At 39.0% G+C, this 13737-nt stretch overlaps 1 protein-coding gene across 5 annotated transcripts in view; it reads right to left on the bottom strand.

Annotated features, from left to right (window-relative positions):
* LOC142161469 (L-threonine ammonia-lyase-like) overlaps positions 1 to 12998 on the bottom strand; it is a 103960-nt gene extending 90962 nt beyond the window's left edge. For 2 of the 5 annotated variants that reach the window (XM_075217128.1, XM_075217134.1), the window contains exons 1-2: positions 12591 to 12998; positions 9157 to 9183 (exon numbers count right to left, since the gene is read on the bottom strand). In XM_075217128.1, the coding sequence (XP_075073229.1) occupies positions 9157 to 9183; positions 12591 to 12709 (146 nt within the window). In that variant the 5' untranslated portion in view covers positions 12710 to 12998. The remainder of the gene's footprint in view (positions 1 to 9156; positions 9184 to 12590) is intronic. The other 3 variants (XM_075217129.1, XM_075217130.1, XM_075217132.1) reach the window with 3 other exon arrangements.
* Between the last annotated feature and the right edge of the window lie 739 nt (positions 12999 to 13737).

The following is a 13737-nucleotide window of genomic DNA, read 5'->3' as shown; positions in this document are numbered from 1 at the left end:
CACGCCAGGGGTCGAGGTCACGAGCAAATCAGCATAAACGAAGGAATAAGCCAAACGGCAGGGGCACAGGCAAAAGACAAATCCAGAGGACAGGCAGGGGTCATACATGGTAATCAGAGATCCAAAGGCTAACACCAGGAATACAGCAGCAGGCAGCAACACAGTGAACTGGAAGCTATAACTGGCAGGGAGGCTAAGCCCTCCCTGCCTTATATACAGAGACTCTCCAATCAGAGCTTAGCTCTGTAATTGCACACTTGCTGACCTGATAATTGATAAATTATCCCGCAAGCTTGCTATACTGTCGCGCACGCGCCCGGCTGCCTTGTGATGCCGGGACGCGGCGCTGACCAAAAGGCTCCCGCAAGTGACGTCCCAGTCGTCATAGCGACGGCCGGGACGCAGATAGGAGAGTCGCGGCGGCTGGGCACCGCCGCGGCTCGTAACTGCATGTTCTCTTTGCCAGATATATATAGTCGCAGTTATGAGCCTGGAACCTGTAATGACGCCACTGCCCATTCAGGAAATCATCATCTACTGGTACAAGCCTCCTATCAGTGCAGGCTCTGTTAATCAGGCTTTACACCTGCCCTTCTCTGCTCCAGCCTGGATGCCAATACAGAAAATGCATTTGAGTTGTAGCTCTTAGACAGTCTGTTGTATAAAGTAGTCCTCACCACATAAGTGGTTCTATGCCGCAGGACACTAATAGGTGCCAATAATTCCATAGTTTGTGACATGAAGGAGCTTCAGTTGTCTGTATTGAAATGGAAAGAGCTGCAGTGCAAAGTCAGCTTAACAGTGAACTGTATATTTTATCTTAATGTTTGATCTGAACATTTAGATGTTGGGGTTTAGTGATATTTTAAAGATGTGCATTGCATCTTATCTTCTAATTACAATGGTAATAACCATACCTACCAATTACGATACCTACCAAGGCATTACCATACTTACCAAAATTGAGACATACAAAATTGATACAAAATAAGCCCCACTGACCTAATAAAACCTCACCCAGATCCTTGCCAAAACACCCATTTTTGAGCAAAACTCTACCCATTTTACATTACCGTCACACATTTTGAGCTGCGATATGGGACTTTCCCACCAAAATCAGAACAGTTGGCAGGTATGCAGTACTTCTGACATCACTTATAGTATCACAGTGAGTGAGTGACATCACTGGCATCAGAGGCTGCACAAAGCAGGTTGATGCACAAGCAAAAGTCTTCATTTTACTGTATATTTTGTTCTGTGAATCACTCATTGGTTTTATGTTTTTTTTATCTGTGTGTATAAGTGTGTCTACAATTTGTCTACTTGCTCTTTGAGCACTTAGTTTATCAAACTTGACTGTTGTGGTACTATTGATACTGAACTACCGTATATACTCGTGTATAAGCTGAGTTTTTCAGCACATTTTTGTATGCTGAAAAAGGCCCCTCGGCTTATACACGGGTGAACTTACCTGGTGTCCGGTCCCTGAGCTGTTAACTCTCTCTCTCAGCTCCGCAGTGGAACGCATGTGCGTTCCACTGACAGGAAGTTTTGCATTTGTAACAGAAATGCCGAACTTCCTGTATGTGGAACGCACATGCGTTCCACTGCGGGGCTGAGAGAAAGAGAGATGTCAGGACTAACGCGGGAATACAGCTGCTGCTGAACTGATTGAAGAATCAGAGCATAAAGTAAAGGACTTTGAGGACCAGTAAGCTTCATCCTTCTTCTTGAATCTCTGGGGATGTTATTGTGGATCTGTGGGGTGACACCTCTGTCACAAAGGATTACGCCTTAAAAAGGGATACCCCAGGGTTGGCTACCAACGCATCTGAATGGTACTGTTCTATGTGTTCCTTGTTATGGTGACAGTGGTCTATGTTGTTGTTCCTGTTTCACAGTACACATTTGAAAAGAATAGTAAAAGGTTTCATACATTGGCTAAGAGAGAGAGAGAAGCCTTTTACTTATATATGCACAACAAAAAAAAAAAGGTAAAAAAAACCCCAAAACCTTGATAATGGCGCAAAACATAGAGAGAGTACCAATAGGGCTATACAAATGGAAAATAAGTACCATGGTAAAACAGCTATATAGAGAGAGCTAAAAGGAGCTAGCTTCATTTTTATTTTTTTAAAATTTACAAACCCAATGATCTGCAGATGCATCAATTTACATTACACAAGAGCACCCTAGGGTATTGCTTAAATTATCTTTGATTTATTTGTTACTTTGTACCCAATGATTTTATAATCATGTACTGTTATTTGTGTTCTAAAAATAAATTCATAGATTTAACCTATCATTTTTATTTAGGTTTTTGTGGTTAAATTTGCGCTGTTTTGCCCTGTTTTTTCTTTACCTAGTTGGAGTTGCCAGGTGATTTCCAAATCATCTTGTCTTTTTGTTTTGTGTTTCCATGTGCATAGAATCACTATAGAAATGTTTGAGTTCTGAAATCATTTGTTAAGACTGTGATTATCCTGATTGTTTAAAACTCTGACTGAAATTACAGTAATTAAACAGAAGTGAGCTTTTAAAAAAAAAAAAAAATTACCAGTAGCTGCTGCATTTGCCACCCTAGGCTTATACTCGAGTCAATAAGTTTTCCCAGTTTTTGGTGGTAAAATTAGGTGCCTCGGCTTATATTCGGGTCGACTTATACTCGAGTATATACGGTACTTATTGCAAATTATAAGGTCTATATTTACTAAACTGTGGGTTTGAAAAAGTGGAGATGTTGCCTATAGCAACCAATCAGATTCTAGATGCTATTTTGTAAAATACACTAAATAAATCAAAGCTAAATCTGATTGGTTGCTATAGGCAACATTTCCACTTTTTCAAACCCACAGTTTAATAAATATACCCCTAAGGGTCATTTCTCCATACTCATCTTCATGGACCTCTATGCTGTTTTTGACACTGCTGATCACCCTCTTCTCCTACACACCCTTCATTCCATTGGCCTTTGTGACACAGTTCTTTACTGGATCACTTCCTACCTATCAAACAGCTCCTTTAGTGTTTCTACCTCTGGCACATTCATTCTTCCCTCCACTCCCACTATCAGTTGGTGTCACAAGACTTTGTTCTTGGATTTTACTTTTCTCACTGTACACCACTTCTCTTGGGGAACTAAATTGCTCATTCAGCCTCCAGTACCAATTCTACGCTGACGCCCAAAACTATATCCCTTCACCTGACCTCATCCATTCTGTTCTCATGTAACCAACTGTCTTTCTGCTATCTCCACATGGATATCCCAACGTTACCTAAAGCTTAACATGTCCAAAATAGAATTTACTAGTTTCCCAGCTCACCTCAAATCTCCCTCACCCTCAATAACACCTTAATTTTTCAGGCTCCCAAGCCCACTGCCTTAGTGTAACACTTGACTCCATCCTCTGCATTATAAACAAACAAAAGACCACTACTATCAGCGCTCTGCACACCAAAGAGCAGCCAAAAATTCTTAGAAAGTTAGGGTATACAACCTAAATGGAATGTGCATTAAAAACAAAAAACTAAGACATTCAGCGCTGATTAGTACTCAAAGATAAAGAGAACATGATACATTATAAAAACAGCTGAATATAACATTAACACATATCTAAGAAATTAATGTCCATATATCACAATTCAATATGTGAGGGAATGACATCAAATCCCATAGGTGGTAATCTAGGTAGCGTTTTCACTAAATAAATCTCTGCTTCAAAGTGACGAACACCTCACCATCACCTCCGTGGTTGTAATAAAGGTTTAGTTCCTACCAGATAGTATAAGTATGTAGGCATTCATAGCTAATTTTGAATCCTTCCTTCCACGTCCCGCAGAGATATTCAGATGGTCGTAAAGTCAAGAAAAAAATAGACAAATCTAGCGTGATATTGTCTAAACTTCCAGATTTAATAAAAAATTCACAATAAAAACATACCAAACAAAGATAAACATAATATGTGGCAGACAGAGATATATGAGAATGCTCCTACCATAAATCCAAATCAACAGCGCATGTAGTGAGATGATCAGATGTAAGATAATCCTGGGACGACAATATTACTGCATGGCCGTCATTAAGAAAAATAGAGTCGCACTCCACACTCTGTTGTTGGTCAATCTTATCACTCCAACTCGTTTCAACTTTGAATCGGTCTTTGTCAAGATTGATAATATCCGAGTGGCTATTTAAACCGGATGTATCCAATCGGGGACTCGGTATCAGAATAAAACAAAAATCTCTATGTACATATAAAAATACATGTAAAAAAATATACCCTAACTTTCTAAGAATTTTTGGCCGCTTTTTGGTGTATAGAGCGCTGATAGTAGTGGTCTTTTGTTTATTTATCTATTTTTGTGTGTATACGTTTACCACTACCTGTCTGCTGCATTATGTTTTCACATCGTATCTCGAGAACAGACCTCATATCTGAAGTTTTTAACAGTGAAGACACATTAGTGGAATTAATAGATGAAGATTTAGAGTCCAAGTTCAAATAATTAGAAAAAATTCTGGTGAAGGAGAACAAACTCTGGTGGGAGATACTTACTTTGGAGCAGTATATGGCAAGTCAATTAATTCCAAAGGGACTTCAAATTAATAAACTACCTTCGATATATCATCAGTGGCGCACGCAGGGGGGGTTTCTGGTTCTCCTGCGTTCGCCCCTGATCATCTGTATCCATTCTGAATCACACTCACTACTCTCGTTTCAGCTGTGCCCTATGTAAGCTCCCTCATGAGCAGGGCCCTTCATACTCTTTGTTTTCATGTCTGCATTAATTTTGTCTAACTTATATGTCCCAGTTTTATGTATGGCCCATTTACCCTACTGTACAGCGCTGCAGAGCACTGTAACGCCCTACAGATACACAATAATAATAATAACACAATAATAATAATAATACATTTTATCATCAGAAATCAGTTTTACTCTATGCTAATGCAATTCCAGACGCCCAGTGGTGATTGCTCATTATTACTTTTTATAATTTAAACATTTTAATTATACTATATTACCTTACAACCCCTAATTCATTCCATTTTTTTTTTTTAAAACAAACAAAACAAAAACAAGCTGCATTACCACCTACGAAAGACCTGGTCTTCCCTTTCTCCTGGGAGTTGCTCTGTGCTTCCTTATTTTCTGGGGCTCCATGGTTCATTTCAAAAACTGGGCCTGTGTGACACTGTGAGCTGTAGGGCAGATCACTGACAGTGCAGCGTCTGAGTGGCCTTCCTGCTCCGCAGCCATTTTAAAAGTGGCAAACGTAAATGTTCTTGCAGTCTCATGGTGGAAAAACAATTATTTACAAATGATCGTTATAAGACAACATATAAGAATTTAAAGGAAACTATACAAAATTGTATTTTTCTCTCCCATTATCAGGATCCCCACAGATTGGCATGCTGCATTCATGCAGACAACTGACTCAACTACTTTCTGAGGTTGGGTCTGCAAAGCTTATTGGATAAACCAAGGTTCTACTAATTGGGTGGCTTGGAATGTTTTGGTGGAATTTCATTTATAAAAAATGTGTGTATACACACATTCACATGTACAAATATGAGTTCCCAAAAAATGACACAAAATATTTTAATTTACTACTCTTGTATGCATTATATTATTTTGCTTTAAAGCTGCCCAGATAGGCTGGATGTGCAGGAGACTATGAGCATGAGGAGAAATCAGAATCAGCAATCCCCATGTTAGGTTTTCAGCAGGGGCTGTAAGACAAACTATGGAACCAAAGGACAAAGGCTGCATGGAGCAGTCCCCGGGCCTCTGCTTATAACAGGTATTTCATCTCTAGTAGATTTCTAATTGAAACGTTAAACTGAAGCTAAGCTATGGCTCCCATATTCATTAAACAGAAAACTGTTTGTAACCTGAGATTTTCTCAGTCCCAGAAAAAGCCACCTCATGCTTTCATTTAGGTTCATGTAAAACAACTGTAGAAAGCTATGCTATTGTTTGAAACAACTATAGGAATCCCTGCTCTGTGATTTGGTTGATCTGTGTAGATCTTTAGACAATAAAAGCCCAACGCTACAGATTTCCAACAGGAACAAATTGTACCACACAAGAATTGTGTGTTGTCACACAATGTACCCCCAGGTTTGGAAGCACTGGGCCACCCTCAGCCCATTCCACTTTCCCTAAAAATACCCGCTCAATGCTGTGCGCACCTGACACTGGTTTGTGCATCCTTGAAGTAGTAATTATCAACGGCGCACCTCAACTCTTCATGAATCAGACAAAAGTTCTGATTCCCAGGAGAGTGGGAAAACACCCTACATCTGGACAGTTGAGAGGTATGATAGATATATGTTGAAACCAGACACAGCAGAATACAAAATGTTCTGCTCCTGAACTTCCTACTTAATTTACTGCCTCAGATACCTTAAATAAATTTTGATGTGTAAATACAACCTTCACATTAATTACTCAGCCTAGGTAACTGCAAGAGTGAGTTAAATAGAAATTTTGGAAGCAGAGCACTTTGTACCGTATGTGTCCTGTTGAACTAATTGCAGTGCAGTTTATGCATTTCATGTGTCTGGTTCTAATTAGCTGTATTTGCAGCTTATGTCAGGATAATACCATTTTCAGTATTTTATTTTTTTTTACAATATAAACAGATTAAAGGTATGGCTAGAAAGACATTGCTTAAACATGTTTTAATTGAAATATTTTCTGGCTGAGCTGTAACGCCATATCTTTGGCCACATAACAACTGGAGTTTTTCTGGTGTTTTTTTTATTTGATCATGACATATATTTTTATGAGCATTAGATCATTATAGGCAATCCTGATGTGTTTACCTTCAGCAAAAGCAAAAAATAGTGTCGTTATGAAAAAAGCAGCTGGGACACAAGGCAGCAATAACAACAACAAAAACGCCAGTGAATATGGTAATGCTAGGAACAATAGTTTCTAGTGTCAGACCCATTTATGTGTTTTACATAAACTAAAAATGCATATAAAATGTATTTTAGTAACACATGGGTATGAGCCATGAGTGTATCTGTTTTAAGTGTGATAAACTTTATCTGTGGATGCAGAACTGCTAACCGTTGCAAACTATTTCACTGATTAGGAAGAGTTGTCGAAAATACGTGCTGTATCCTTTTAAGAATACTTTAAAATGGAGCGTGGCTTTGCGTCCATTGGGATAGAACACATCTGTCTAGAGCTCCAGCTTTGACTTTAACCTTATAACATCAACTGACCCAATTACTACTTAAATTCTGGCTTCCAGTAAGGAGAGGAGCCTGGGCCTACACCACATGAACCACACAGGCAGATGATCACCACATCCATCTGCAGCAGATACTTGGAAACCCAAAAGCACACTCGACCTCCCCGACCTGGGTATAGAGGCGCACAACATCCTGGACCCACCACCGACAGGCCTTGAACTATGCACCACTGAACACCAAGAAACGGCCCATTATGCCTCTGGCATCTTCTACTAGTTGAGGAGGAAGCCCCGAAGCTGCTTACTTGCCATAGTCTCCCTTCAGAAAGAGGCTAAAGGATCTGAGACCTACACTCAATCAAGGCATTGGAGTTCCTTCAGCACCTGGGAGGATCACTCTGGCTTAGCCTGGAGGCTGAGCTTATCAATGGACGGAGGAATCACCAAGATAGATAAAGGAGTAAGTTCATAAATATTCATCTATCTCTCACCCCTATCCAGATAACTGGCACTCTATGTTAGAACTGTAACTCTAAGCAACTCACATCCAGCATTTGTGTGCCACATAAGGTACTGGACTTACCTCCTGGATTTCCAAAAGCTACGATCTGTTGCCCTCCTGTTGCCACAGGTGAAATTACATAGGGCACTTTTTTAGCAGTGGGTTTTCAGATATTTTTGCCATAAATGGTCACAAAACAATTAATTGCTCTTCATTGAGATCCACTAATTTGTCAAAGTGTCATCAATTAGTGCTGACCGCGCAAATGTTCCCCACCTAAAAAGCTGCTGTCCTGCAAAACTCAATCATTGAATATGTCTCTTCTAGAACAATGGCTATCTAATAGAGTGATGACAACACAACCCCGTTTTTAAAAAAATGGACACTCAGTGGAGCATTTAACGCCTGACAATAGCTTTCCCATAACAATAGCTGCTTAAAGATTTCATGGAGGTGGTGGTAGCCTCTTACTGCATGTTCTGTTATCCACTACACTGTCATTCTCAATTTGTCTCTCCTACATTGCTTTATTTTGGCCCACTCCCCAGCAGTTCGCAGTCGCGTCACGGGGGTGTGACCGAATGCCACAATTCATGGCACCCCGTCCCCTCCATATTTGTTCTTTACTTCCTCTCCAGGATCTCCTGGAGGTGAGGAATTGAAAGTAGGCAAGTATTATATATATATATATATATATATATATATATATATATATATATATATATATTGTGGGTGTGCATGATGTGTCAATCCTCTCTTGTTATACTATACCGCTATTTAAAGTGTTATGGCTTACTGTCTTTTGTAGCTTTCCATGATAAACTGTGTTGTATGCTAGATTGTTTATGGTGGTCTGCATAGGTGTGCACATGTGTTTATAGGTACAACAAGAGCACAAGCAAAGTCAAATTATTTACATGTAAACTGTTGAAAAGTGAGTTCAAAAACTGCAGATGAAAGAGAGCACTTGTACGAATGGTCTTTTCTCATTTTACTAACACATAGGTGAGACAGTCCAGAAAATTAGGCTTTCTTGGAAATGTAATTATGTAATTGATTACCATAACTTGGAGTTACCATATGGCTTATTTGGCTGAAAGAATTATGTTGTGTTCTCATGCTTCCATTATCTATAAATTTCATGTTTTCTGTTCATTTTTCTTCCTTCACCTCCCAAGCTGTTATAAAACTACAGGGTGGTGGGGGGGGGGGGGGTGAGATTACATCACTAACTAACTATTTTGATGTTGAGGCACATCACATTCTAGAATAAATGTAATTTGTTTCGCTGATGTAATGTCACCAAGAAACACAGAGCAAAATAAACATGTTTTTTTTATTTTACAAGTCCTCTATTTCAAGAGCTTGACATACAGACCCCCAGTGAGTGGCTTGAAAAGACAGCAAGCAGACAGGAGTTAAAGATATGCATATAATAGACCTACTTGTCTAGGAACAAACTCTGGACACAGCTGGAACAGAGCAAAAAGGAAGAAAGAACGGCAATAGTATTAGAATGAGACATAACTGATAAAACAGTGATTCAAAGGACAAAAATGCAACTTGGGCATAAATGCTAGTCTAACCAATTCACTGCCAAACGGAACAATTAATAGTTCAACTCATTATATAACCATTTACTTCTACAAAGCTCATCTTTTGAGGGTTTTTTCTTCTTAACAGTAATATATACATTGAAATTAATATTATAAATGTAGACATAATGCATGCCAAGCCTCATATACTGTAATGTATCAATGATTACAATTCATATAAAAAACAAATCCAATTTAAACTTTATTGCTAGAAAGTATGGACTGTAGAGGGATTAAAAATAAACTTAACGAGTAAGACCCAGGGTTTCAGTGACGGAATTAGTTTTTAGTAGCAAAGCAGGACAACTGTCCAGATTAACATTATATAAATGCAAGTTCTATTTAAAAGGATAATGAAGCAGCCACAGTTTGTTCCATCGACAAATTCTACCAACACTGACAAAATGCAAAGCTTAATAAACCATTAAGAAAAACAATAGCTAAAATATAGCTAAATTATACTAAAGATGTACTGCAGAAATATACTAAATATTTACAGTTTTCGAACACAGTTTTAGAAAAGCTGTGTCCCAAAGAATAAACAATATTTTGTAACCAAACAATGCTGCTGTTTAACAGTTATAAAGACAATGAAAGGCAAACACTAAACTGGTAAAGATTGATTAGCGAAATCATGTTGGAGTAATGTAAGTTGCATTAAGTATTTGATATTACGATTAGATTAGACGCTAGAGTCTGACCTCAATTTGTAACGCATCTAGGAGTACAAATTGTGTTACCAAAAATGGATATCAGACAAGAATCTTTTGAATAAAAATGTCAATATTTTATTGTAAAATAATGCTCACACTGGTATGACCAGAAACAATATTTGTAGACAGTGAAGTAGTCTAGACATAAGAGCGGACAACCTAAATTAGTCTAATTGGTTAATTGTATCCTTCATGTAAAAGCACAACATTATGTATCCGAACTTGTGTGACAATTTGTAATCTTTAGACTAAAAAATTATATTTATGAATCTAATGTCATTTGTCAACAACTCCATTATCGTAAACATTGTCATCTTATAACCGTTCTCTTATTTCAGGATATGCTAGTGAATGTTCTGGGACGTACTTCACAATGTTAATTTGAAAAGCAGTCAGCAAGCGTGGTTAATAGCGTAATTTTGTGTCATCTATACCAGGCTAACACAGTACTTAGACTAATACCTATTTTATACCATTATGAACTGTAGTGTGTTATGACAGTGTTGGACTAGGGTATGAAGGAGTGCAAGAAATAGCACGCCACTGGAGGGCAGTGTCAGCCTATGGAGGGAATGAATAGCACTCACCTAGCCCACTGTTTAGCCAACTCCCTCCTTAATATACCCATGTAAGATGCACACACCATCTTTGGAACTGTACATCCATTTACAGTGGTTCACCTAGATTTCTGCCAAAGCACATAGTAGATTGTGGCATTGATGGATGAGCACAAGTTTGGTGGAGCAAGGACGTTCCTTATTAAGTAGGAAGTAGGCACCCCACCGTGCCTAGTTAGAAAGAGCAGTACAAAAACGAGATTTTGAACTTGCTGAGCAGCACACTTTATTAGTGTAAAAGAAAGCTGCCTACAATTCATTTAAGCCATAAATGAGGCTAAATCCAACAGTATTTGAGAAGAAATGCTGACAATTTTAATGTAACGGTTCTAAACTAGGAAAAGATTGGGCTTTTAAAGTGACGTTTAGCTTTGTACAGTGTACCTGTTAAAATTTTTTCATCTCTTAATAAATCCAGGTGCACTGCCAGTTTGGTAATGTGTAGGCATACATCTTAACAGTAGACCAACCAAGCGCACTGCTGCAAAACCAAGCCAAATAATTGCCATGCACATCCAGTTTGTAAATAAGGTCATCACTATGGGTCTGATTCATCAAGGCACCTTTCTCCTGATTTTGTGCATAGCACATGCAAAATCACTCTGCTCATGGCCAGAACCGGGCCATATGCAACAACTGCAGCAAAGTTCTTTGCATCTATGTGTACAAAGCACACTTACTACTGCCTACAATTTCTGGGAGTGAGCGGGAAGGGGTGTTTGCCCGTAGTCAATATACAGTAGAGGCCTGCCAAACTCGAGCGCACAGAGCCACATCCAAATCAAGCTCTGGGCATCTCAAAGTTACTTTTTTTTCTGCCGTACCTCTTGCTCCAGCTACAGAGCTAGTCTAAGTCCTGAGTGCTAGTGATGACAGTCTCGTGTGCATGCTATAACATGTGCTTGCAATCCGGGCCAACTGTAAAAATATATTTTATGTTCAGTAAACATTTAGATCCTCCTAATAAATGTATTTCAAGGAGAGCAAATTTTTTTTTTTTGTTTTTAACAGCCTTGTCTAATAGTTTTTATTTACTGTGCGTTCTTTTGCGAATGTATATTCCAGGCACTGAAGGTATCCTGCAGTGTCTTGTGTAGTAGAGCAGAACAGACCTACACCCGAATTTAACAGTGCACGCATTTTCACACCTGATTTACGTGCGTCTTTAAAACAGACACACATTGCGCTCAGTACGCATGCCCTGATGAATCAGGCCCTGTGAGCCTATATAACGGAGTGGAACATGGGGAAACATCACAGCTGATTTCCCTAAAACACTCTGAAGAGAAAATACAGTTGTCACAGCCATAATTATGTAGAAGGTTGGATTATCACGATAAGGCTGTCAGCTCATCATGGGTTGCTATATATGCATAGTTGGAGTAAGATTCATTATAATCATTTCTAAGACTTGCAAAGCATTTACATGTTATTGCCATCCACAGCTAGGGATTGCTTTTTTTTTCTTCTAATATACTCAAGGGAAAAGGGGAGCATAATACAAAATGTCTGATACTTAAGCAATCTGCATCTTTCTGCCTGTATAAATACTGATCTTTACTGTTGTAACCATGTTGGGTACTGCTGCAGTACTATAAGCAACATAGTTGTGCTTACCCCCCTTCACCAATCCTTTCCGCCTTTCATACAATTTAGTGTGTATTGAAATAAATGCTTTCCACAATATCATCACAGGCCTGTCTTAGAAATTCCCAGTTCTAACAAATGAATGAACATTTTGTTTGCATATTTGAGATTATCAACAGCCCTTTTAGATAAGCAAACATGCATTTTAGGTTTCATTTAATTAAACTAGTATATTTACTTACTCCAAGTGACTTGGAATTGTCTTCAGGCCAAAAATAACATTACATTACCGTTCCGAAGCAATGCAAACAAACTTATGTGATCATTAATAAGCATATTGCATAATAAGCCACATTGTGGGATTTACCTATATAGCACAGCTATAACAAACACAGCGATGTGAAGCAAACACCCCACTACTGCCGCCAAGGGAGGGAGGAGAGGGTCTGGATACATAGGGGCGCCGCAGGCTCTGTCACTGCCCATGCCTCCTACAGGGTAAACAGCGGGTTATAGATTTCCCAACCTGCTCCAGAAGGGATCAGAGTCTTCCTCACGTTCAGAGTCCTGGGCAGGATCCCTGCTGCTTAATATCTTGGAGTATAGGAATTGAGCAGCAAAATTCATAATCTTTTCCCCTCTATGTCTGTTTTCTCAAAGTGTTGCACCCTCCAATGGTTAGTGGTGACACTCCACCTTCTGTGCGGTAATTTCCTTGAGTTCTTTGCCTTTAAGTTCAGATCAGAGGACACTTGCAAACACAGAGGGTGTCTGAGTGTCGGTCACTTCTATATATAGAGATTACAGCACATGCCAACCTGTCCCTGCCAATTTTACTCACACTTCGGATTATAGTGTACTTTGAAGATGGAGACTTGGCTAAATCCCTTAGAGGCTTAGTGACTATATCTTTGCTACATCACTGCCCCAGTTCATTATAGTGCTGGTTTAATCCCATTACTGAAAGGAAATACAGGGTAAGATTGTGTGCAGACGTAGTTATCCCAATTTAAATATAGCTTTTCTTGGTTCTTAAGGATGGATAAACCTAAACACCATGTTTAGTCCATTTGCAATAACAACTTACCTTTTCTGTTGTGACTTCCTTGTCATGGTACACATGAACCCCTTATTGAACATGAGATTGCAAAATGTAGATAGTAGGGTCCTCTCACTACCTGCTTAATTGTATGCTACTGCATGGTTAATGATGACATGTACAAATTATTATACCTAACTGTACAGCACTGCAGAATATGTTGGTGCTACATAAATAAAGCATAATAAGGTTTAGTGCAACATTTTCTGAAGCACTGCACAGTCAAAGGGCATTACTAAATACTGGAGCATTTGTTAAAAATCAAATTTCCCTGCCATCGCAAATATAAAAAAAGAAATGTTCACTCAGGCTGTTTTAGTCAGAAGTCAATTAAACTTACTAGTCTGGAATGCCTGAGAAGAATAGTGAGAAGTGTGGGTGGGTACAAAGTACCTGGGTCCAGGCCTGCCTTGTG

Source organism: Mixophyes fleayi, chromosome 6 (genome assembly GCF_038048845.1).
Source record: "Mixophyes fleayi isolate aMixFle1 chromosome 6, aMixFle1.hap1, whole genome shotgun sequence".
In the NCBI taxonomy this organism is placed as follows: Eukaryota; Metazoa; Chordata; class Amphibia; order Anura; family Limnodynastidae; genus Mixophyes; species Mixophyes fleayi.
Note: the sequence above shows the minus strand (reverse complement) of the source record. Positions and strands in the feature narration are given on the sequence as shown.